This window comes from Osmerus eperlanus, chromosome 8, assembly GCF_963692335.1.
Source record: "Osmerus eperlanus chromosome 8, fOsmEpe2.1, whole genome shotgun sequence".
NCBI lineage: Eukaryota > Metazoa > Chordata > Actinopteri > Osmeriformes > Osmeridae > Osmerus > Osmerus eperlanus.
The window spans coordinates 10800788-10822667 of record NC_085025.1 but is presented as its reverse complement, the minus strand read 5'-3'; the positions used below and the strand labels follow the sequence as shown (position 1 = coordinate 10822667).

Genomic DNA, 21880 nt, shown 5'->3' with positions numbered 1-21880 from the left:
TTACATCTACCTTTATCAATGTTCCTAACCTCTTCTCCTCCTTCGCCCACACACTTTTCCTTCACAACAATCAACCACAGAGTTAATTACACGGTTATCAGTTTATTAGAATCAACCATAAAATTCCTTAGTCAGTCCATCTTCCAAGTGTCTCCAACCATTATTCTAACAAAGTTATTAAGCTTTTTTAGTTTCCACACTGGCAGTCATACTTCTGCTATCAGTGGTTCTGCTGACATATTTTATATAGTTTTATAGTCTTTTATATATTTTATATCAGAACTTTTACAACCTCCCACCACTACTTCCCTTGTCTCTGTCTCATTTGTTTTTGTCACTTACTGAATATCACCCACAACTAAGCAGGGCGTTTCACAGATAACCATGGTTTCAGCATGCGTTGTCAGCGCACTATGTTTTCAAAATTGTGCTTAAGCAATCGGAAACAACGGTATCTTCACTCTTTTACAGTTTTAAGGATTCAAAGACTAGTTTCATCATTCTAAGGTATATAAGATGATGGCTTATATATGAGCAGGGGTGTCGAAGTGGGGGGGAAAGTGGGACTGACTACCCAGGGCCCCGATGAGGGGGGAGGTCCTTCAAAAAGCTTGGAATGAAAATGTGTTGAATGAAAAAACAGACATAACCGAAATAGTGAGGAGGGGGCCCCAAATTGCAATCTCTTCATGGGACCCAAAATTATGAGCGGCACCCCTGTATACAAGTACAAAAAGGGTTGTGTTATAATTTTGACAGATGGTTGCAGTTGTCGTAGACCTCGGCAGCCACATGAGGGAGCTACGGTGTTTGTGAGAGAGATGGACATGGTGGGGAAGGACTGTGTTCAACATGAAGAACATTCTGACAGACACCACCAGAGAGATGGACATCATCCAAAGGACTGTCTTCATAGCTCTTTTCTCAAATACTCCATCTTGAAGTTTCTCTAAAGGGATCTCCTCACAGTTATGTGCTAAAGTATCTGCTTTCCATTATTTATAATCAGTGTCATGTTATAACCTGGAGGATAACTAAAATTAGAGTTGGCTGAATGTTGAGCTGGCACAGCTTTCGCCACCGCCGACCTCCTGAGGATCTTTGCCTTTGGGCTCAGCCTCCAGGTCGTCCTCCAGATCCTGGCCTTGTGTCCCTGGTGGAACGTCCAGTGCTGTCCTTTGACAGTGTGCCCCTGTTTGAGTTTGTATTTCCCTGCCATAGTGCACCTACTTTGGCTGATAATCATTCCAGTTTGCCACTGCTGTTGACTAGAACGAGGTGCAAAAGATCAGAAAACTCCACACCTTCATTTGGTTACCCTCCTTTAGTGATTGAGTACAAGCACTAGTTTCAGATCACCGCACCTTTTTATGAATTTGCGTCTCTTTGATTCTCTTTGTTGTAGGCCAAAGAATATTATAGACATCTTAAAGAAAGTAATTTTATATTACAGCAATCAAGCCAGGTAAAATCTAAAATTTAGAAACAAAATCTTACCAGTGGTTGGAGACAGGTCAGGTAACAGCCTTCCTGACCTGTCCTACTCTGTCAGCATATTCAGCCGCTGCTCTGGGATCCCAGGCCTTGGTGATCCAAGATATCTTCAGTAAGATTGTTGACCTTCGATCTTTGTTGAGATCGCAAAATTCTCTTTGAATCTTGAGGTCTCTGCTTCTTGGTGCTTAGTCTGGGGAACTCTGTCCCAACATCGAGAGGAAGGTTGGTCTTCATCTGTGCAGGTTTCTTAGCATCTAGTTGAGCAAATCCCAATGTCTCTAGTTTACATCTACCTTTATCAATGTTCCTAACCTCTTCTCCTCCTTCGCCCACACACTTTTCCTTCACAACAATCAACCACAGAGTTAATTACACGGTTATCAGTTTATTAGAATCAACCATAAAATTCCTTAGTCAGTCCATCTTCCAAGTGTCTCCAACCATTATTCTAACAAAGTTATTAAGCTTTTTTAGTTTCCACACTGGCAGTCATACTTCTGCTATCAGTGGTTCTGCTGACATATTTTATATAGTTTTATAGTCTTTTATATATTTTATATCAGAACTTTTACAACCTCCCACCACTACTTCCCTTGTCTCTGTCTCATTTGTTTTTGTCACTTACTGAATATCACCCACAACTAAGCAGGGCGTTTCACAGATAACCATGGTTTCAGCATGCGTTGTCAGCGCACTATGTTTTCAAAATTGTGCTTAAGCAATCGGAAACAACGGTATCTTCACTCTTTTACAGTTTTAAGGATTCAAAGACTAGTTTCATCATTCTAAGGTATATAAGATGATGGCTTATATATGAGCAGGGGTGTCGAAGTGGGGGGGAAAGTGGGACTGACTACCCAGGGCCCCGATGAGGGGGGAGGTCCTTCAAAAAGCTTGGAATGAAAATGTGTTGAATGAAAAAACAGACATAACCGAAATAGTGAGGAGGGGGCCCCAAATTGCAATCTCTTCATGGGACCCAAAATTATGAGCGGCACCCCTGTATACAAGTACAAAAAGGGTTGTGTTATAATTTTGACAGATGGTTGCAGTTGTCGTAGACCTCGGCAGCCACATGAGGGAGCTACGGTGTTTGTGAGAGAGATGGACATGGTGGGGAAGGACTGTGTTCAACATGAAGAACATTCTGACAGACACCACCAGAGAGATGGACATCATCCAAAGGACTGTCTTCATAGCTCTTTTCTCAAATACTCCATCTTGAAGTTTCTCTAAAGGGATCTCCTCACAGTTATGTGCTAAAGTATCTGCTTTCCATTATTTATAATCAGTGTCATGTTATAACCTGGAGGATAACTAAAATTAGAGTTGGCTGAATGTTGAGCTGGCACAGCTTTCGCCACCGCCGACCTCCTGAGGATCTTTGCCTTTGGGCTCAGCCTCCAGGTCGTCCTCCAGATCCTGGCCTTGTGTCCCTGGTGGAACGTCCAGTGCTGTCCTTTGACAGTGTGCCCCTGTTTGAGTTTGTATTTCCCTGCCATAGTGCACCTACTTTGGCTGATAATCATTCCAGTTTGCCACTGCTGTTGACTAGAACGAGGTGCAAAAGATCAGAAAACTCCACACCTTCATTTGGTTACCCTCCTTTAGTGATTGAGTACAAGCACTAGTTTCAGATCACCGCACCTTTTTATGAATTTGCGTCTCTTTGATTCTCTTTGTTGTAGGCCAAAGAATATTATAGACATCTTAAAGAAAGTAATTTTATATTACAGCAATCAAGCCAGGTAAAATCTAAAATTTAGAAACAAAATCTTACCAGTGGTTGGAGACAGGTCAGGTAACAGCCTTCCTGACCTGTCCTACTCTGTCAGCATATTCAGCCGCTGCTCTGGGATCCCAGGCCTTGGTGATCCAAGATATCTTCAGTAAGATTGTTGACCTTCGATCTTTGTTGAGATCGCAAAATTCTCTTTGAATCTTGAGGTCTCTGCTTCTTGGTGCTTAGTCTGGGGAACTCTGTCCCAACATCGAGAGGAAGGTTGGTCTTCATCTGTGCAGGTTTCTTAGCATCTAGTTGAGCAAATCCCAATGTCTCTAGTTTACATCTACCTTTATCAATGTTCCTAACCTCTTCTCCTCCTTCGCCCACACACTTTTCCTTCACAACAATCAACCACAGAGTTAATTACACGGTTATCAGTTTATTAGAATCAACCATAAAATTCCTTAGTCAGTCCATCTTCCAAGTGTCTCCAACCATTATTCTAACAAAGTTATTAAGCTTTTTTAGTTTCCACACTGGCAGTCATACTTCTGCTATCAGTGGTTCTGCTGACATATTTTATATAGTTTTATAGTCTTTTATATATTTTATATCAGAACTTTTACAACCTCCCACCACTACTTCCCTTGTCTCTGTCTCATTTGTTTTTGTCACTTACTGAATATCACCCACAACTAAGCAGGGCGTTTCACAGATAACCATGGTTTCAGCATGCGTTGTCAGCGCACTATGTTTTCAAAATTGTGCTTAAGCAATCGGAAACAACGGTATCTTCACTCTTTTACAGTTTTAAGGATTCAAAGACTAGTTTCATCATTCTAAGGTATATAAGATGATGGCTTATATATGAGCAGGGGTGTCGAAGTGGGGGGGAAAGTGGGACTGACTACCCAGGGCCCCGATGAGGGGGGAGGTCCTTCAAAAAGCTTGGAATGAAAATGTGTTGAATGAAAAAACAGACATAACCGAAATAGTGAGGAGGGGGCCCCAAATTGCAATCTCTTCATGGGACCCAAAATTATGAGCGGCACCCCTGTATACAAGTACAAAAAGGGTTGTGTTATAATTTTGACAGATGGTTGCAGTTGTCGTAGACCTCGGCAGCCACATGAGGGAGCTACGGTGTTTGTGAGAGAGATGGACATGGTGGGGAAGGACTGTGTTCAACATGAAGAACATTCTGACAGACACCACCAGAGAGATGGACATCATCCAAAGGACTGTCTTCATAGCTCTTTTCTCAAATACTCCATCTTGAAGTTTCTCTAAAGGGATCTCCTCACAGTTATGTGCTAAAGTATCTGCTTTCCATTATTTATAATCAGTGTCATGTTATAACCTGGAGGATAACTAAAATTAGAGTTGGCTGAATGTTGAGCTGGCACAGCTTTCGCCACCGCCGACCTCCTGAGGATCTTTGCCTTTGGGCTCAGCCTCCAGGTCGTCCTCCAGATCCTGGCCTTGTGTCCCTGGTGGAACGTCCAGTGCTGTCCTTTGACAGTGTGCCCCTGTTTGAGTTTGTATTTCCCTGCCATAGTGCACCTACTTTGGCTGATAATCATTCCAGTTTGCCACTGCTGTTGACTAGAACGAGGTGCAAAAGATCAGAAAACTCCACACCTTCATTTGGTTACCCTCCTTTAGTGATTGAGTACAAGCACTAGTTTCAGATCACCGCACCTTTTTATGAATTTGCGTCTCTTTGATTCTCTTTGTTGTAGGCCAAAGAATATTATAGACATCTTAAAGAAAGTAATTTTATATTACAGCAATCAAGCCAGGTAAAATCTAAAATTTAGAAACAAAATCTTACCAGTGGTTGGAGACAGGTCAGGTAACAGCCTTCCTGACCTGTCCTACTCTGTCAGCATATTCAGCCGCTGCTCTGGGATCCCAGGCCTTGGTGATCCAAGATATCTTCAGTAAGATTGTTGACCTTCGATCTTTGTTGAGATCGCAAAATTCTCTTTGAATCTTGAGGTCTCTGCTTCTTGGTGCTTAGTCTGGGGAACTCTGTCCCAACATCGAGAGGAAGGTTGGTCTTCATCTGTGCAGGTTTCTTAGCATCTAGTTGAGCAAATCCCAATGTCTCTAGTTTACATCTACCTTTATCAATGTTCCTAACCTCTTCTCCTCCTTCGCCCACACACTTTTCCTTCACAACAATCAACCACAGAGTTAATTACACGGTTATCAGTTTATTAGAATCAACCATAAAATTCCTTAGTCAGTCCATCTTCCAAGTGTCTCCAACCATTATTCTAACAAAGTTATTAAGCTTTTTTAGTTTCCACACTGGCAGTCATACTTCTGCTATCAGTGGTTCTGCTGACATATTTTATATAGTTTTATAGTCTTTTATATATTTTATATCAGAACTTTTACAACCTCCCACCACTACTTCCCTTGTCTCTGTCTCATTTGTTTTTGTCACTTACTGAATATCACCCACAACTAAGCAGGGCGTTTCACAGATAACCATGGTTTCAGCATGCGTTGTCAGCGCACTATGTTTTCAAAATTGTGCTTAAGCAATCGGAAACAACGGTATCTTCACTCTTTTACAGTTTTAAGGATTCAAAGACTAGTTTCATCATTCTAAGGTATATAAGATGATGGCTTATATATGAGCAGGGGTGTCGAAGTGGGGGGGAAAGTGGGACTGACTACCCAGGGCCCCGATGAGGGGGGAGGTCCTTCAAAAAGCTTGGAATGAAAATGTGTTGAATGAAAAAACAGACATAACCGAAATAGTGAGGAGGGGGCCCCAAATTGCAATCTCTTCATGGGACCCAAAATTATGAGCGGCACCCCTGTATACAAGTACAAAAAGGGTTGTGTTATAATTTTGACAGATGGTTGCAGTTGTCGTAGACCTCGGCAGCCACATGAGGGAGCTACGGTGTTTGTGAGAGAGATGGACATGGTGGGGAAGGACTGTGTTCAACATGAAGAACATTCTGACAGACACCACCAGAGAGATGGACATCATCCAAAGGACTGTCTTCATAGCTCTTTTCTCAAATACTCCATCTTGAAGTTTCTCTAAAGGGATCTCCTCACAGTTATGTGCTAAAGTATCTGCTTTCCATTATTTATAATCAGTGTCATGTTATAACCTGGAGGATAACTAAAATTAGAGTTGGCTGAATGTTGAGCTGGCACAGCTTTCGCCACCGCCGACCTCCTGAGGATCTTTGCCTTTGGGCTCAGCCTCCAGGTCGTCCTCCAGATCCTGGCCTTGTGTCCCTGGTGGAACGTCCAGTGCTGTCCTTTGACAGTGTGCCCCTGTTTGAGTTTGTATTTCCCTGCCATAGTGCACCTACTTTGGCTGATAATCATTCCAGTTTGCCACTGCTGTTGACTGGAACGAGGTGCAAAAGATCAGAAAACTCCACACCTTCATTTGGTTACCCTCCTTTAGTGATTGAGTACAAGCACTAGTTTCAGATCACTGCACTTTTTCATGAATTAGCGTCTCTTTGAACACAGTACATAGATATGTCTTAAACACTGAATGGATTGTCCTAATTGTTTCTGTTTTTAATGTCTTGTATACTTGCCTCCTGTCGCTGCCTCCAGGTCTTCATTGTAATTAAGAATTTGTTCTCAATATAGTTAAATAACATAAAAAACACACATGCATGGTGGCTCTTTAGAGGGCATGCCTGCTCTCACCGAATCTGATAGGGGTCTCTGACATTGTTTCTTTCTGAAAGCTGAACCTCGCCAAAACAGAACTTCTCATCATCCCAGCCAAACCCTCCATCTCCCACGATCTCTCAATCACCCCGGGATCTGCGACGGTGACCCCTTCATCCTCTGCCAGGAACCTTGGGGTTACCATGGATGACGAGCTCTCCCTCACAGCCCACATTGCTGCAGTCTCCCGGTCGTGTAGATTCACCCTACATCCGGAAGATCAGGAGATACCTGTCTGAGCATTCCACCCAGCTGCTAGTCCAAGCACTTGTCCTCTCCAAGTTGGACTACTGCAACTCGCTGCTTGCCGGTCTCCCAGCATGTGCAACCCGCCCTCTCCAGAGGATTCAGAATGCAGCAGCCCGTCTGGTCTTCAATCTACCCAGACGCTCCCATGTTACCCCGCTCCTCATCTCCCTCCACTGGCTTCCCATCACGGCCCGTATCAGATTCAAGACCCTGGTACTGACCTTCCGAGCGGTGAACGGGACTGCACCCGACTACATCAATTCTCTCCTCCAGCCTTACACCCCCCCCCCCCCCCCCCCCCGCCACCTATGGTCTTCTTCTGACAACCGCCTGGTGGTCCCACCGCTCAAGACCGCCCGGTGCCAACACAAGCTCTTCTCCTGTCTGGCCCCCCAGTGGTGGAATCAACTCCCCACCTCCATCAGAGACACTGACTGTCTTCCCACCTACAAGAAAAGGCTCAAGACACACTTGTTCCGGGAGTACAACGGTACTTAGGAATGATTTGCTGGACCTGATGTTAGTTTCCTCCAGGAACACAATGACTCTTATTTAGGGACTTGTTGCTCTTGTTGGTTAGTTGTAACTGATTTAAAATTCTTGTACTCGCTGTGAAATATATTATTGTTGCTTGCTTTTCTACAGGTACACTCTTGCACTTTTGAGGTTCATGTTGTTTAATTGTAACTTGTTTAACTACATGCTCTTATGGTTCTTCCCTTTGGCACTTATTAGTTTTTTTCACAATGTATGCTTCATGTTTTGGCTACCCGCAATGTTTTGGGACTATCTTGTTGTTATGATCAGTGACATATGCACTTTTGTAAAGCTCTCTCTTGGAAGTCGCTTTGGATAAAAGCGTCTGCTAAATGAATACATGTAAATGTAGATGGCTCTTGAAGCCCCCAGTCTGGCTTACTTAATTTATAAATCAGTATGGCACCACCTAGTGGACACAGTGTGCTACAACAACAAAGTGTCACTGCAGTCTTTTTGTCAAAAACAATATTAACTGCAGCAAGCTTGCAATATAGACTTGACCTTAATGTCCTTATAGGTGTTGCCCAAGATAATTGTCATTTTGTATTATGTTAGTGCAAAGCAATGAGCAAACTAGCCCGTCAACCTTGGAGAAAGGGAGAAGGAAGAATGAACCTTAAAAACTGTTGAAATGATGGTGTGTACGATTTAGCCTACATCCACAAATACAAAAGATGTCAGGTACACACACACACATTCACATGTATTCCCACAATGAAATTAAGCATGTTTAACAAACTTCTTAAATCAGACTTAATAATGTCTAATAACAATGAGTTCATTTAGCAGACACTTTTATGCTAAGAGACTTCTCAGATCTGTAGGTGTCAGAAAGTAGGTTTAAATCTTCACATCCAGAAGAGACTGTGACTTAGTAGATTCATCACAGTATGTCAGAATCAAAGCAGTAGAATTTCTATTAGGGTTGAGGCCATAGACAAAGTGTCAAGAAAAAGCCAATTGCTTCAAGTATATTACCTATTGATATAAGTAATGAATGACACCGTGCTAATGCTGTAATTTTATTCATGAGCAAACATTACATGTACATTTGAGTCCATGAAGAAGGGTGACATGTTCCAGTCACTCAGCATCATGATGCTCTTGTCAACGTTCTGCCTCTCAAAACACACAGTATAGGAAGCGTGGCACCTGATCTAATGTTGAAAGTCAGGAAAGAATTAAGAGCAGAAGCAAAGATACAGGGAATTGTCCACAATAGAACTTCAAGCTACCCTGAAATATGTCTGCCAATACATCAGAAACTGTTTGATACATCTTTATCTTTTGGAACAATTCAGTTTGTTCAAAAGAAAAGAGAGAAAGAATTACAAAGGGCATCAAGTACATCACCAGCTTGTTTAGAAAGCAGTCAGAGGAGGTTGTTTACTCATTATTAGGATTATTTAGGTACATGTACCATCTGAAAAAAGTTTTCCAAATGTATTTTGATGTTTTTTGAGTTGAGACAGACTGATTGGTTGAATTTTTGGGGGGGGTTTAGTGTCCTCCTTGTTTTCTGCCCAGTGTGCCTCTGACACCCATTTGCCATTATTATCTTTGCAACAGTAGGCTGTCCACATGAATTCAGGAATGTTGACATCATTCATTTTGTTCTTAGGTGGTTTTCTTGGCACAGCTCCTGTTATCACATAAGCTTTCACTATACCATTATTGTACTTGCAATGTTTGGTCATACGCTCTCGGACATACGTCTCCATCACGTTCCAGCTCCCAGCATTGAAGCTTCTCTTTTGAGGGACGACGTTGGTCAGGGTACATGTTGACTCTTGGGTTACCAGGTCTTTTGCATGCAGGATTGGGAAAATGAGGCCTCTGTCTACGGTGGCGTCATCTGCTATTCCATCTTTATAATTTTTATTGGTGGCTTGCTGTACTTTAAGGTCGTCCTGCAACGAGACAGTATAGCTGAAGTCACATGTAAATATGTGACTCTTACACAGCTTCTCTTCATCATAAATAAAGACCATAATTGTTCGCATTATTACCAGCTTACAAACTGTTTCTCAGATATCCAGATATAATATCAACATCCAAGACAAAAAATAAATAAAACAATAAAATAGTAAGAATCACCTCAATTCTCCAATTTTTACATCTATGACCTTGTGTAGGTTTTCCCTCAAAGGTATATGCAGAAAACACTGGGATCTTGTTGAGTGTATCATACAGTGTTGCAAACCTCTCAACTCCGTTGTGCTCCTGACAAATTAACTTGTAATTTTTATCCATAACGACACCGCCTTCCAAAACATCTTTGATCTCTGGAGTTTTCGATTCTACAAAGAATTCCAGGCAGTTGTTGTTGTGAAACTTGTCCACTACATCAGAGAGGCAGAGAGGAGTGTGGAGGACGAGCAGGAGGAGGCAGAGTTCCACAGCCAGCATCATCTTCATCACCATCATCTTCATCAGGACTAGAGGTCTCTGTGTCACATTCAGAAGATGTAACCCACAGTAGCTCTGTAGAAGAGCTGCTGTTCTTATACTGACAGAGATCCCACCCTCTGACTCAGACTAAGATCCAACCCTCTGAGTTCAGATACACATTCAAGTTCAAGACTTTTTTTGTCAGATGCACAGAACAACACAAGCTCAGACTGGGCACTGAAATTATTAGGACAAGACAACGCAAAGCAACCTGGCATAATATACCATATAAGTACTCAGAACATAGATTACATCTATGATAAGATAACATATAATAAACCTCCTAAATATACAAAGATATAGAGAACTTAAAGAAATAGATACACCCCTCTTGGACAACATTGCCTTCTATGGTCATGAATGTGTCTTGTCTTACACACACAAACAAATACACACACACACACACACACAAACACACACACAATACTGTTACTTTAACAGCTTTCATTTGTATTTTGCAGAAGCTTCTTCAGCATACAGGGCAATTGTGGTGGATGGTTACTTGCTGTTTGCACATTCATTGAGATACTTTTGTAGCCTACTTCCATATACAAATTACAAGAACAAAACCAATATATTATTAACAAAAAATATAAAATATAGCGCTTGTTAATGCGACTTAAAATACTTTATGACATGTGGGCTTCTTGAATCGAATTGCTCAGTATTTGACTTTCTGTGTCTGTTTTACTAATTCATGACGACTCACTTTCATTTGATTGCTTTTCCCTGCGATTCTACGCGGGTACGCTGCACGCGGGTTTCCCTCCCAGGCTGCAAGCTGCGACCTCATTGTGATTGTTGTGGCTACTGATCGTAAAGTTAGATTCGCCATCTATTAATCTTACCCTGTTTCAGAATCAAACAAGTATGGCTGATTCACAGGACGACAAGCTTTACAAAGCCGAATATGCGAAAAGCGGACGTGCATCGTGCAAGAAATGCAAAGAAAATATTGCAAAAGACTCACTGCGAATGGCTATCATGGTGCAGGTATGTGCCAACGTCGGTCTTTAAGTACAGACATTGGACAATTCAACGTCGTTATGAATTGCTTGCATTCATTTGTACGCTACTTTGCATGTTGAGTCGAGAACAAAAAAACTACTTAAACTGCTTACATACTTTCTATTGGCCTGTCCCATCGTTATTTTATCGGTGCTTGCGATGATAGGCCCTCATTTGCGTGTAAGTGGCTTCGCAGTCTGGGATTGAATGAAAGGGATTTGATTCCTAAGGACCGGAGTCTGTTCTGTGGATATAGTATAGGCCCTGACACAATACATATTACTTCTAGCATTTATTCATCATTAAATTAAATCTGAATGTTAACTTTAGCTAACCAGCTGTATGACAATTATTGTAAGAACAGCTGTTCTTGCGACAGGCAGTCACCAAGTTATTCCCCTACTTTGTATGAGGTGATAAAAACGACAATAATAATTTGCTTGCAGTTATGAAATATAAGTATATTAAGTAAAAGTTGTACATTTGTTAATGGTGGGGCTTAGTTGGGAAAGGTGATCAGCAAATCCCTCTAACTTCTTGAACTATTTACTTTAAATTCATTTACAAAAACTGAAGAAAGCAATTATAAGGACATCATGATTGAACCCTTTCCTTGTGGTCTTGTCCTCCACAGTCACCCATGTTTGATGGGAAGGTTCCTCACTGGCACCACTTCTCCTGTTTCTGGCTGAGGGCGGCCGCTCAGTCCACGGCTGACATCGCCGGCTTCTCTGACCTCCGCTGGGAAGACCAGGAGAAGGTCACGAAAGCCATCGAGACCGGAGGAGCAGCAGGAGGTCAGACTTCAACCGTTGACCTAACTAGGTTCAGTAAATCAGTACAAAGTGTCTGTCAGATCAGGGTCCCCCATCCCAACCCTGCATCTAATAAACATACGGTACATTGTTGGCCTGCTGTGGCCCAGCTGATGAAAATAAACAATCGGTATTTGGTTGTGAAATAAGATGCATTGACAAGTGAAGTGAATCAGAGGTAAAAGGTCAAATAGTTATGTTCTTCCTCCAACACTCCCTTCTTTCATAGGAAAAGGGGATGCCAAGGGCGGGGCCAAGGGAGAGAAAACGCTGAATGACTTTGCGGTGGAGTACGCCAAATCCAACCGCAGCACATGCAAAGGGTGTGAGCAGAAAATTGAAAAGGTAAGAGTTGTAATTTTTTATATATCAATGGTTACATAATCATTTCACAGTACTTCCACATCAAATCAATTACTTTCTGACAAATAGGATGACAATAGTCTCTAAACATGTATATTACCGGTAGTCCTGTTTATACTGCTTAAAAGAGACTCCTGTTTACTATCCACAAAACTGTGCTACACAGTAATTATACAGTGCCAGAAAGCCATTGTTGGGCCATTTACATGTACTAGGTCATGAAAACAACCGTTAAACTCCCAAGATGACATAGAAACATAATGCAACGACAAAGAGATAACAGAAACATATACGGTAGGCAAACTTGCAAAGCACCATTTCCAGTGTGAGTGAGGTGTTCCCCCGGGCCCCTCCTGCTACAGGACCAGATGCGGGTCTCCAAGAAGACGGTGGACCCAGAGAAGCCCCAGCTGGGCCTGATCGACCGCTGGTACCACACGGCGTGCTTCGTGGGCCGCAGGGAGGAGCTGGCCTTCAAACCCGAGTACAGCGCCGCGCAGCTGAAGGGCTTCAACACGCTGAGGGCCGAGGACAAGGAGGAGCTGAAGAGGAAGCTGCCCGCCGTCAAGGCTGAGGGGTGAGAGGGGTTTGTGCCGTCTCCGCCGTGGCGCTGCTGTCAGTTAAAAGGTGTAGGGAAGCAAGGACAACAGTGCAGTGCTATTTCGTTAACCCGGGGTAGTTCATCAGCTAGAACAGGGATTATTTTCAATGACATTTGACCACATTTGACCTGAGTTGACAGCCGAACGAAACGGGTGCTTCATATGTGTGTCCACCAGCCTTAGCTTTACTTGAATCGCGGTCAGGGCCCACTTGTGTACATTACTCACATGGTAGCTCGTTGGACCTCAAATACATAGTGTCTCATTACCAACGATGTGACCTAGACGGGTTATTTAACCCCTGGTGGCCCCACTCCCATCGCAGCTCGGCCCCTCCTGTCCTTCCCCCATTGTCCGACAGCAGAGGAAGATGGCCTTGAAGGACTCCCTGAAGACCTTCATCTTGTAGGCGTAGAGGAAGGGGTTGACGGCCGAGTTGGCGTGGGAGAGGATGATGGCGGTGAGCAGCAGCTCCAGCGGCACGGGGCAGTGCGGGCACAGCAGCAGGAAGCAGTTGATGACGTGCAGCGGGATCCAGCACGCCGTGAACAGGAAGAGCACCAGGAAGAGCGAGGTGGCCGTCTTCAGCTCCTTCTTCATGTTGGCCGCCCGCGCCGCCTGCCCCTCGGCCGCGCCGCCGAGCCGCTCGGCAGCGATGCGCCGCATCTGCCGCTTGACCGTCAGGAAGATCTGCGCGTAGATCAGGAACATGACCACCAGGGGCGCCAGCACGCAGGCGAAGAAGTTAAAGTAGACCATGTAGGTCATGTCCACCACCAGCACGAAGAAGCAGTAGCCCGACTCGGGCGGCGTCTTGTGCCAGCCCATCAGCGGCACCAGGCCGATGAGGAACGCCAGGACCCACGTCACCAGGATGACCAGGACGGCGTTGCGCGGCGTCATCAGCGCGTGGTAGCGGAACGGCATGAAGATGGCCACGTAGCGCTCCACGGCCACGGCCAGCAGGCTGAAGATGGAGCTCTGGGTCAGCATGATGAGCACGCTCAGCATGAGCAGGCACAGGTAGAGGTCGTGGCGGGGCACGCCCACGCCCGTCAGGATGGCGCACGGGATGGCCAGCGCCCCCACGCAGATGTCGGCCACCGCCAGGGACACCAGGAAGTAGTTGGTGACCGTGCGCAGCTTCCTGTTGAGCCCCACGGCGGCACAGACCAGCAGGTTGCCCACGGTGGAGAGGATGGCGATGACCAGCTCGGCCGCCATGTAGGGCACGTTGGGGGAGGGAGGGGCTGAAGAGAGGGAGGAAGAGGTGGAGGACTGGATGGAGGTGGAGGAGGAGAAGTTCCAGAGAGGTTGCTGGGATGGAGCGGAGGACAGGGTTGAGGGGTAGAGGGTCGAGGTGTTGTTGAAAGGGGAGGAGTTGTTCATGGTGCTGGTGATGTTGGCGTACATTCTCCTAAAGAGATAAAGACAAGAAATTTGATTAAAATAATATTCATGGCTACCGTGTGAGGCAAGTTATTTGCATAAGTTTGACTAGAAAAAAGGAACTACAGCTACTGGTCAAAACGTTCAAAATGTTTTCGTCTTGTCTTCTCTCTAAACAACAAAAACACACCACTAAATCATAAGCACTACTTACCCAAATAGCCAGATGATATCGAAGTGGAATACTGGGGTAGGTCGAGAGCTTTTCCGGTGTGTTCTCTCTCAATCTCAGTAGTCGGTAGAAAGAGTCAATATTGATCTGAAGCCGTATCGCTACCTCAACTGAGATCACGACCCACACTCACCCACACTGCCATGTGGATGCACACCTTCTGCGATGTGTCTCATAGAGTGGCTGTGGCTGGCTGTTATATAGACTTCACCTCTTCCTGATCTTACTGCAGGGGAGTGGAATGTTTTCTGCATGTGTTTCTCGTTCTGCTCTAGAGAATTAGATGGTGACCTTCATGGGAGAGTAATTAGGAAGAAGGACGGTACAAGGTGTGTTTCTCTGTCTTTGTCTGCCCTGTTTGCCTGCCCTGTTTGCGTGCGTGCGTGCCAATGTGTGTTCACGTGTCATTGTGTGTGTGTGTGTGCACGTGTCATTGTGTGGGTGTTGGTGGGTGTTTAGAAGGCGGTGCCAGGCCTCTGGGAGGCTGGTTCATTTCCGTCCTGATGGACGAGGATGGTGACATGTCCGGTGGTCTGTGGGGACACACACACATGTGCGTACTTGTTTTGGATTGTCTGAGGGGAGAGAGAGGGACACTAATGGGTTCCACTGATGAGGGAAGGTGTCTGGGCTGTTTGTCCAAGCGTGCATCGATCTCTCCCTCACGGCCTCATTTAGGAAGTTTCTTCCTAAAGTTTCTTCAGGGGAAGTGAAGTTGTCAACAATCAAAATGTTTCCAAGGAGGGGGAATAGGCTTACAATTTTAATTAGTCTCGTTAAAAAATTGATGACTCGAGTTGGAAATGACCTGCTCACATTTATGAACTAAATTGGACATCTCTCTGGTCAGGAAGAGGAAGGCCGACGTGGTGGACGGTGATGCGGGCTCCAAGAAGCAGAAGAAGGAGGCGGAGGAGGAGAAGAAGAAGCTGGAGCTGCAGATGAAGGAGCAGAGTCAGCTGGTGTGGGGCATCAAGGACAAGCTGAGGCAGTTCTGCTCCACCAACGACATGAAGGAGCTGCTCATCGCCAACGGACAGGAGGTGCCGTCTGGAGAGTCCAACGTAAGGAATCGAGCCACTGTTTGTGTCTCATTTTCGATGTCCGTTCAATTTCTAAGTGCTTTATTGGCCTGTTGAGATTTCAAAGGTTGCCAAAACATACTAGACAGTATACATAAAACACTTTCTCTCTATTTCAGCCTTTTGCCTTACTCTTTCTGCCTGCTTTTTTTTCTCTGTACCCCTCTTCTTGCTAACATTTTAGATGGCTGTGCTTCTATTTAGACTCATGTCACTGGGCCTGGTCCATCTTCCAAAACACAATCTCTTCATTTCTCTGTGATTGATCCATAGTCCACAGTGTATTCACAGAGGCCATGCTATGGCTAGCAGGAGGATGTGTGTCACGTCCAAACTGTGTGTCTGGTGTGACAGGTCGTGGACTGCCTGGCAGACTGCATGGCGTTCGGGGCGCTCAAGCCCTGCGAGGAGTGCAAGGGCCAGCTGGTGTTCAAGAGCGACGCCTACTACTGCACAGGAGACATCTCCGCCTGGACCAAGTGTGTCGTCAAGACCCAGACGCCCAACCGCAAGGACTGGCTCACGCCCAAGGTCGGTCCCTTGTTTTTCATTGGCCTGTGAGCCGTGCTGTTAGGAAAACGGTATTTCTACTACTGGATGATAGCGCAGCTTGAATGGTTGGGGGAATGGAGTGAAGAGTTAGATGAAGGAAAAGGAAGAAGAAAGCAAAGCTTTTTTTCCATGACAACTCCTCTGTGTCCTCCCAGGAGTTCCATGAGGTCCCCTTCCTCAAGAAGTTCAAGTTCAAGAGGCAGGACCGGCTATTCCCCAAGGTGGCTCCAGCTCCGCCCACCGCCACATCTGCAGCCCGGCCCGTCCCCAGTGCCTCCAGCGCCCCCAGCAGGCCCCTCCCAGAAGGAGCCCCTGCAGGTGAGGGGAACACCCGTAGGGGAGATGTGACTTTCCTCCCTGTCACTTAGCAGGTGACAGCAAGCCCCTAAGTGACGATGGTGACTGAATCTGCGTGTGTGCCTGCTCTGTAGACAAGCCCCTGACAGGGATGAAGCTGCTGACCGTGGGCAAACTTTCCAAGAACAAGGACGAGCTGAAGACCGCCGTGGAGGATCTGGGCGGGAAGATCACCAGCACCGCCAATAAGGCTGCTCTCTGCCTCAGCACCAAGAGTGAGTGGCCAATCAGCACCCACAGGGTGGATGCAAGCAGCTGCATGCAGATGACAACCAGTCAATTGTAAAAACCTTTTTAACTCTCCAAAGACAAAGTTATGTTTAATTCACACATTTCCTGCTTTTGCTCTTGTCTCTCGCAGAGGAAGTGGAGAAGATGAGTAAAAAGATGGAGGAGGCGAAAGAAGCTGGTGTGCGTGTCGTTTCTGAGGACTTCCTCAAAGACATCAAGTCCTCAGGCAAGGCCGTCCAGGAGCTTGTCTCCCTGCACGGGATTTCCTCCTGGGGGGCCGAGGTCAAACTGGAGCCCCAGGCTCCAGCAGCGGCCTCCAAGTCTGGACCTCCGGCCGCCAAGAGCACGGGGAGAGTGAAGGAGGAAGAGGGTATGTACATGGCCGTCGAGGGTTCTGGATAGAACGTGGATGCATACCGATGGTTAACACCAGTAATGTACTGAAGTACATTGCGATAGCGACCATCCTTTTAAAAGATACAAATGTTGTTGTACTAAAAGTGTTCTTACTCGTGTTCCAGGTAGCAGCAAAGCCAAGAAGATGAAACTGACAGTGAAGGGAGGAGCAGCGGTGGACCCTGACTCAGGTGTGTGTGTGTGAGCCTGAGCGTGTCTGTGTGTCTTCTGCACTCTCGAGATTTGAAGCGTGCACACGCTTAACCAAAACCATCCTCGGCTCGTGTCTCGGCTGCTCAGGTCTGGAGAACAGCGCCCATGTGCTGGATCAGAACGGGAAGATCTACAGCGCTACGCTGGGTCTGGTGGACATCGTCAGGGGCACCAACTCCTACTACAAACTGCAGCTTCTGGAGGATGACGTGCACAAACGGTCAGTGAAGGTCACCGCTGAGGGGGACGGTCTGCACACCTGTTGATTCTCCCCTGCTGAATACTGAATATAAACTAAGATACAGGTTTGGGGCTAGTAGATGGTTGAGCATCTTAGATACATTTGAATACTCCATAATGTTTTCTCTTTTTCTATCCCTTTCTATAACTCTCTCGTCTGGTTGTAGGTATTGGGTGTTCAGGTCATGGGGCAGAGTGGGCACCACTATTGGGGGTAACAAGCTTGACAAGTTCCATGATAAGAACTCTGCCATGGACAACTTCCTGGGTGTTTATGAAGAGAAGACAGGCAACGCCTGGGGCTCCTCCCACTTCACAAAATACCCAAACAAGTTCTACCCCCTGGAGATCGACTATGGCCAGGTAATGAGCTAACTCCCATCATTCAGGATTCACTTCCAGACATGCCACAACCCTAGCTTGCATTTCAAACTAATACGAAATGTAGAAAACCTGTTCCAAGTGAATGCACCAGGATCAGGTTCAGCCTAAGCGCCCTTATTGGTTCAGCAAACACCTGATTGGTCGTGTGGCGTTGTTTTGCTCACCAGGATGAGGAAGCGGTGAAGAAGCTCACAGCCAGCGCTGGCACCAAATCCCGGCTGGCCAAGCCTGTCCAGGAGCTCATCAGAATGATCTTTGATGTAGAGAGCATGAAGAAGGCCATGGTGGAGTTTGAGGTAGGGAGAAGTTTTAAGCGTGCTTGTGCTGATGGAAACGTTGTATGGTTCATAGGGGCAATGATGAAATTGTGATTCACAATCTGTTCAAGTATGTCAGTGGTTTTGTGAAATGTCCCTTGCTCTCCTACAGATTGACCTTCAGAAGATGCCCCTGGGGAAGCTGAGCAAGAGGCAGATCCAGAGTGCCTACGCCCTCCTCAGTGAGGTCCACCAGGTCAGCGGTCTACACACGCCCTCTGGGGCCCACTTATCAGTGCTGTGGTTTCCTTTCTGTCCCCTGAGGCCTGGGCTCCTGGACACAGGTTGACATGTTTTGGTCTCAAGCCTTTTTTCTTGTTTGCAGTCTTGGGTTAGCCTCACACCTGCCTGCAGGGAACCTTTCTACATTCCTCCATGTGCTTTTCCTTACATCGAAAACTAGCTTTTCGGTGGCTTAAAGTGGTGTTTATAAAGGTGGAAGTTGCATTCAGTGATTCTGCAAGTCAGAGGTCCCAAGTTCAATCCCCAGTACGGGCAAGATGGGGTGGAAGTGACTCCACCTGCTACACTAACGTCCCTGCCGTTGTTCTGTCTGCTCAGGCTGTAACTGACAGTGCTTCCGAGTCCCAGATCCTGGATCTGTCCAACCGGTTCTACACCCTCATACCTCACGACTTCGGCATGAAGAAACCTCCCCTGCTCAGCAACCTGGACTACATCCAGGTACGATCGCCCGAGTGCTCCCTCTCTTCCGGATCTTTTCCTGCTCTCATCCTTCTCGTGGTTAGTGTCGCAAGCCTGCATTGGAAAGAGAGAACTGGCTGTTTATTTTCCACCCATGACTTCCCGTTGGGCAGGCTAAGGTTGAGATGCTGGACAACCTGCTGGACATCGAGGTGGCGTACAGTCTGCTGAGAGGTGGAGCAGAGGACAACAAGAAAGACCCCATCGACATCAACTATGAGAAACTCAAGACCAAGATCGAGGTGTGGATCTTTTTTATTCTGACTGTTCTCATTTCTGAATTAGACTTTCACAGTTTCGGCATGTTCCCCTTGACTCGAGGTACATCATTGTTTGACTACACAGTAAGGTGTCATCTGTATGTTTTTTGTCTGTTTTTTTTCTTTTTTAGGTTGTCGACAAGAGCACTAAAGAAGCAGAAATCCTTCTGCAGTATGTCAAGAACACACACGCCGCTACGCACAACACCTACACACTGGAAGTAGAAGAGGTAAGTGACACGAGTTTTACTTCCATCGCCTGTGAGGGTGATCAGTTGTTTTCTATCTACCAATGACCATATATGGTTTCTTTTGTGATGGGTTACTTTTCCCTCTCGCCTGCTAGATCTTCAAGATAGTCAGGGAAGGAGAGTACCAGAGGTACCGTCCCTTCGAGGAGCTGCCCAATCGCCAGCTGTTGTGGCATGGCTCTCGCACCACCAACTACGCTGGTATCATGTCCCAGGGTCTGCGTATCGCCCCACCAGAAGCCCCAGTGGTGAGTGTTTGGATGTTTTCACATATAGTCTTTTTTTAAACAAACCGAACTCGGTCCTCTTAAAGTGGACCAACAGAATAGGAACTTGGTTCATTTGAAAGAGGACTTGGTTCTCTCTCTGGATGGTGCCTCAGTCCTCCTGTTCCCACTCTCTGGAGCTCAGACCTTTACTGCTTTGGATTATGGGTAGTCTTTGCTTTTTTTATCACGTTTCTCATTTTATACATTTCTGCGCGTGGTAGACATTTGCCGTTTGAGGTGTTCTTCGTTCCGTATCTGGAGAAGAGCAGTAGTTTCTTCAGAGGGTTGAAGGGGACCAAGTGTGAAAACACCCTCATTCTAAATCCAACATTGCCACCTGCTGCTCAGGATGCCGAATGACATGATGGAATTGTACTCCTACTTATAATTGTGTTTGCACTTTCTAGACCGGTTACATGTTCGGAAAAGGTGTGTACTTTGCCGACATGGTGTCCAAGAGTGCCAACTACTGCCACACCTCTCAGTCAGACCCGGTGGGTCTCCTTCTACTGGGAGAGGTTGCCCTCGGCAACATGTGAGTGACAGACCCTCAACTTTATGTACCTCTTATCAGCGAACCAATACATTGTACAATTATTCACATTTGATTTTTATTTACACAGGCATGAGCTGAAGAAGGCTTCACACATCACAAAGCTACCCAAGGGCAAACACAGTGTTAAAGGTATTAAACATTGGTTTGATTTTTTTGAAAAAAATGTAGGCTAGATACCCATTAAATGGGTTTTTATTTCAAGAAATTAGTCGTCATTATCACTGCTATGTGACTTCAGGGCATGTTTACCCCTTCTCCTTGTGCTAGGTGTGGGTAGAACTGCCCCTGATCCTAACGCCACAGTCACCTTAGATGGGGTGCAAGTGCCTTTGGGAAAAGGCGCCAACACCAACATCGAAGACACAAGCCTGCTGTACAACGAGTATCCTTTTCTAGCCCTCACCTCTGCTGTCTGCTTTAGGAATATCAGCATTACGATGTTTTTGGCTCATTTAATAGAGCGAAAGATACAGACATACATTGTGACAGTAAGATGGTGATCGCTGAATGGTGATTTGTGTGCAGTTTGTCCCCAGCATGTTTCCCTTCACCATGCTACTCCAGATACATCGTGTACGATGTGGCCCAGGTAAACCTGAAGTACCTGCTGAAGACCAAGTTCAACTACCAGACCTCACTGTGGTGAGAGGCTTGTCTTTGACCAGACCGGCTCTCGAGATTGAGTGAAGAGGCCACCACTGTGGCGTCCAAAACCCCTCCGGCTTCAAGCCCCATACTCTGCAATGGAGGACATTTTTGACTGTGGAGCAATACTATAACATTTTTGGTTTTCACTGGATCTTAAAATCCTAGCCACTGTACACGGTGTCATTGCAGTAGCTGCTAGCCGTCCATTGTTCTGCCCATCATCCTCCTCAGTGTCTGATGCTCTTTGGAACCAGTGTTTCAGAGCTCAGTAGGGTTCAATTGAGGAACATCCCATAAAACATGGTTTTAAATAAGTGAAACGCCATCTTTTATTTTTGTATTTCTTATTTCCAACACCTGTGCAATTTGGCTGTTAAGGTTCTTTCGCATACTGTAAGTTTTCACTCCTCTGCATAAAGTCTTGCAACACCAACATTTTGGACAGGAAGGTGAGCATTGACTAGGTTAAGTTGGTAGATATTAGCTGGCAACAAGTATGGTGCATATGTAAACAATGGCTAAATCTCCATAGTGACCACTGATAAATACATACTGTAGTAGACTGCAAGGATTACATTTTAAGTTGGGACCGTGTAATAGGCTGTTTTGTTTGTTTCTCTGAGTGTTTGTCAAGGTAGACTTTGGGAGAAACTAGGTTTGTGCTTAAATCTCTAGATGTATGTTAACTGACAACTGTAAAATAAATGCTTGATTGAGATTGTTGTTGATTGTTTTCCTCAGTCATTTTATTGGTCTTTGCCCAAACTCGATTTTTCTGATGTTTTCCCCTTAACAGAATAAAGTCTTGGGGAATCTTACTTCAG

General features: G+C 45.5%; 3 protein-coding genes across 4 annotated transcripts in view; 1 reads left to right on the top strand and 2 right to left on the bottom strand.

The window, feature by feature from the left end:
* fbxo25 (F-box protein 25) overlaps nucleotides 1-21880 on the bottom strand; it is a 244625-nt gene that overhangs the window by 52021 nt on the left and 170724 nt on the right. The gene's annotated exons all lie outside the window — the stretch shown is intronic.
* On the top strand, nucleotides 10909-21774 carry parp1 (poly (ADP-ribose) polymerase 1). Of its 2 annotated transcripts, XM_062467524.1 has the most exons (23): nucleotides 10909-11179; nucleotides 11829-11991; nucleotides 12239-12354; nucleotides 12735-12949; nucleotides 14871-14924; nucleotides 15446-15659; nucleotides 16032-16208; nucleotides 16385-16547; nucleotides 16661-16801; nucleotides 16948-17187; nucleotides 17339-17404; nucleotides 17514-17646; nucleotides 17834-18029; nucleotides 18218-18346; nucleotides 18480-18563; nucleotides 18929-19051; nucleotides 19186-19314; nucleotides 19464-19562; nucleotides 19679-19831; nucleotides 20260-20387; nucleotides 20476-20537; nucleotides 20676-20790; nucleotides 20973-21774. In XM_062467524.1, exons 1-23 carry the CDS (start codon nucleotides 11057-11059, stop codon nucleotides 21052-21054), a joined length of 3105 nt encoding a protein of 1034 aa, XP_062323508.1. In that variant the 5' UTR covers nucleotides 10909-11056; the 3' UTR covers nucleotides 21055-21774. The 2 variants fall into 2 exon arrangements, with proteins under 2 accessions (XP_062323508.1, XP_062323509.1); XM_062467525.1 differs by lacking the exon at nucleotides 14871-14924.
* LOC134024816 (adenosine receptor A1-like) lies at nucleotides 13097-14734 on the bottom strand. The gene is made up of 2 exons (XM_062467526.1): nucleotides 14578-14734; nucleotides 13097-14391 (listed from the first exon to the last, which is right to left on the bottom strand). The coding sequence occupies exon 2, from the start codon at nucleotides 14385-14387 to the stop codon at nucleotides 13269-13271; it is 1119 nt and encodes a 372-aa protein (XP_062323510.1). The 5' UTR covers nucleotides 14388-14391; nucleotides 14578-14734; the 3' UTR covers nucleotides 13097-13268.

Bases quoted from the DNA above. Each gene is read 5' to 3' on its own strand.
- parp1 (XM_062467524.1), top strand. From the start codon at position 11,057: ATGGCTGATTCACAGGACGACAAGCTTTACAAAGCCGAATATGCGAAA. The intron at 11,992-12,238 runs GTCAGACTTCAA...CTTCTTTCATAG, and splicing joins GACCGGAGGAGCAGCAGGAG to GAAAAGGGGATGCCAAGGGC. The intron at 16,209-16,384 runs GTCGGTCCCTTG...GTGTCCTCCCAG, and splicing joins AGGACTGGCTCACGCCCAAG to GAGTTCCATGAGGTCCCCTT.
- LOC134024816 (XM_062467526.1), bottom strand. From the start codon at position 14,387: ATGTACGCCAACATCACCAGCACCATGAACAACTCCTCCCCTTTCAAC.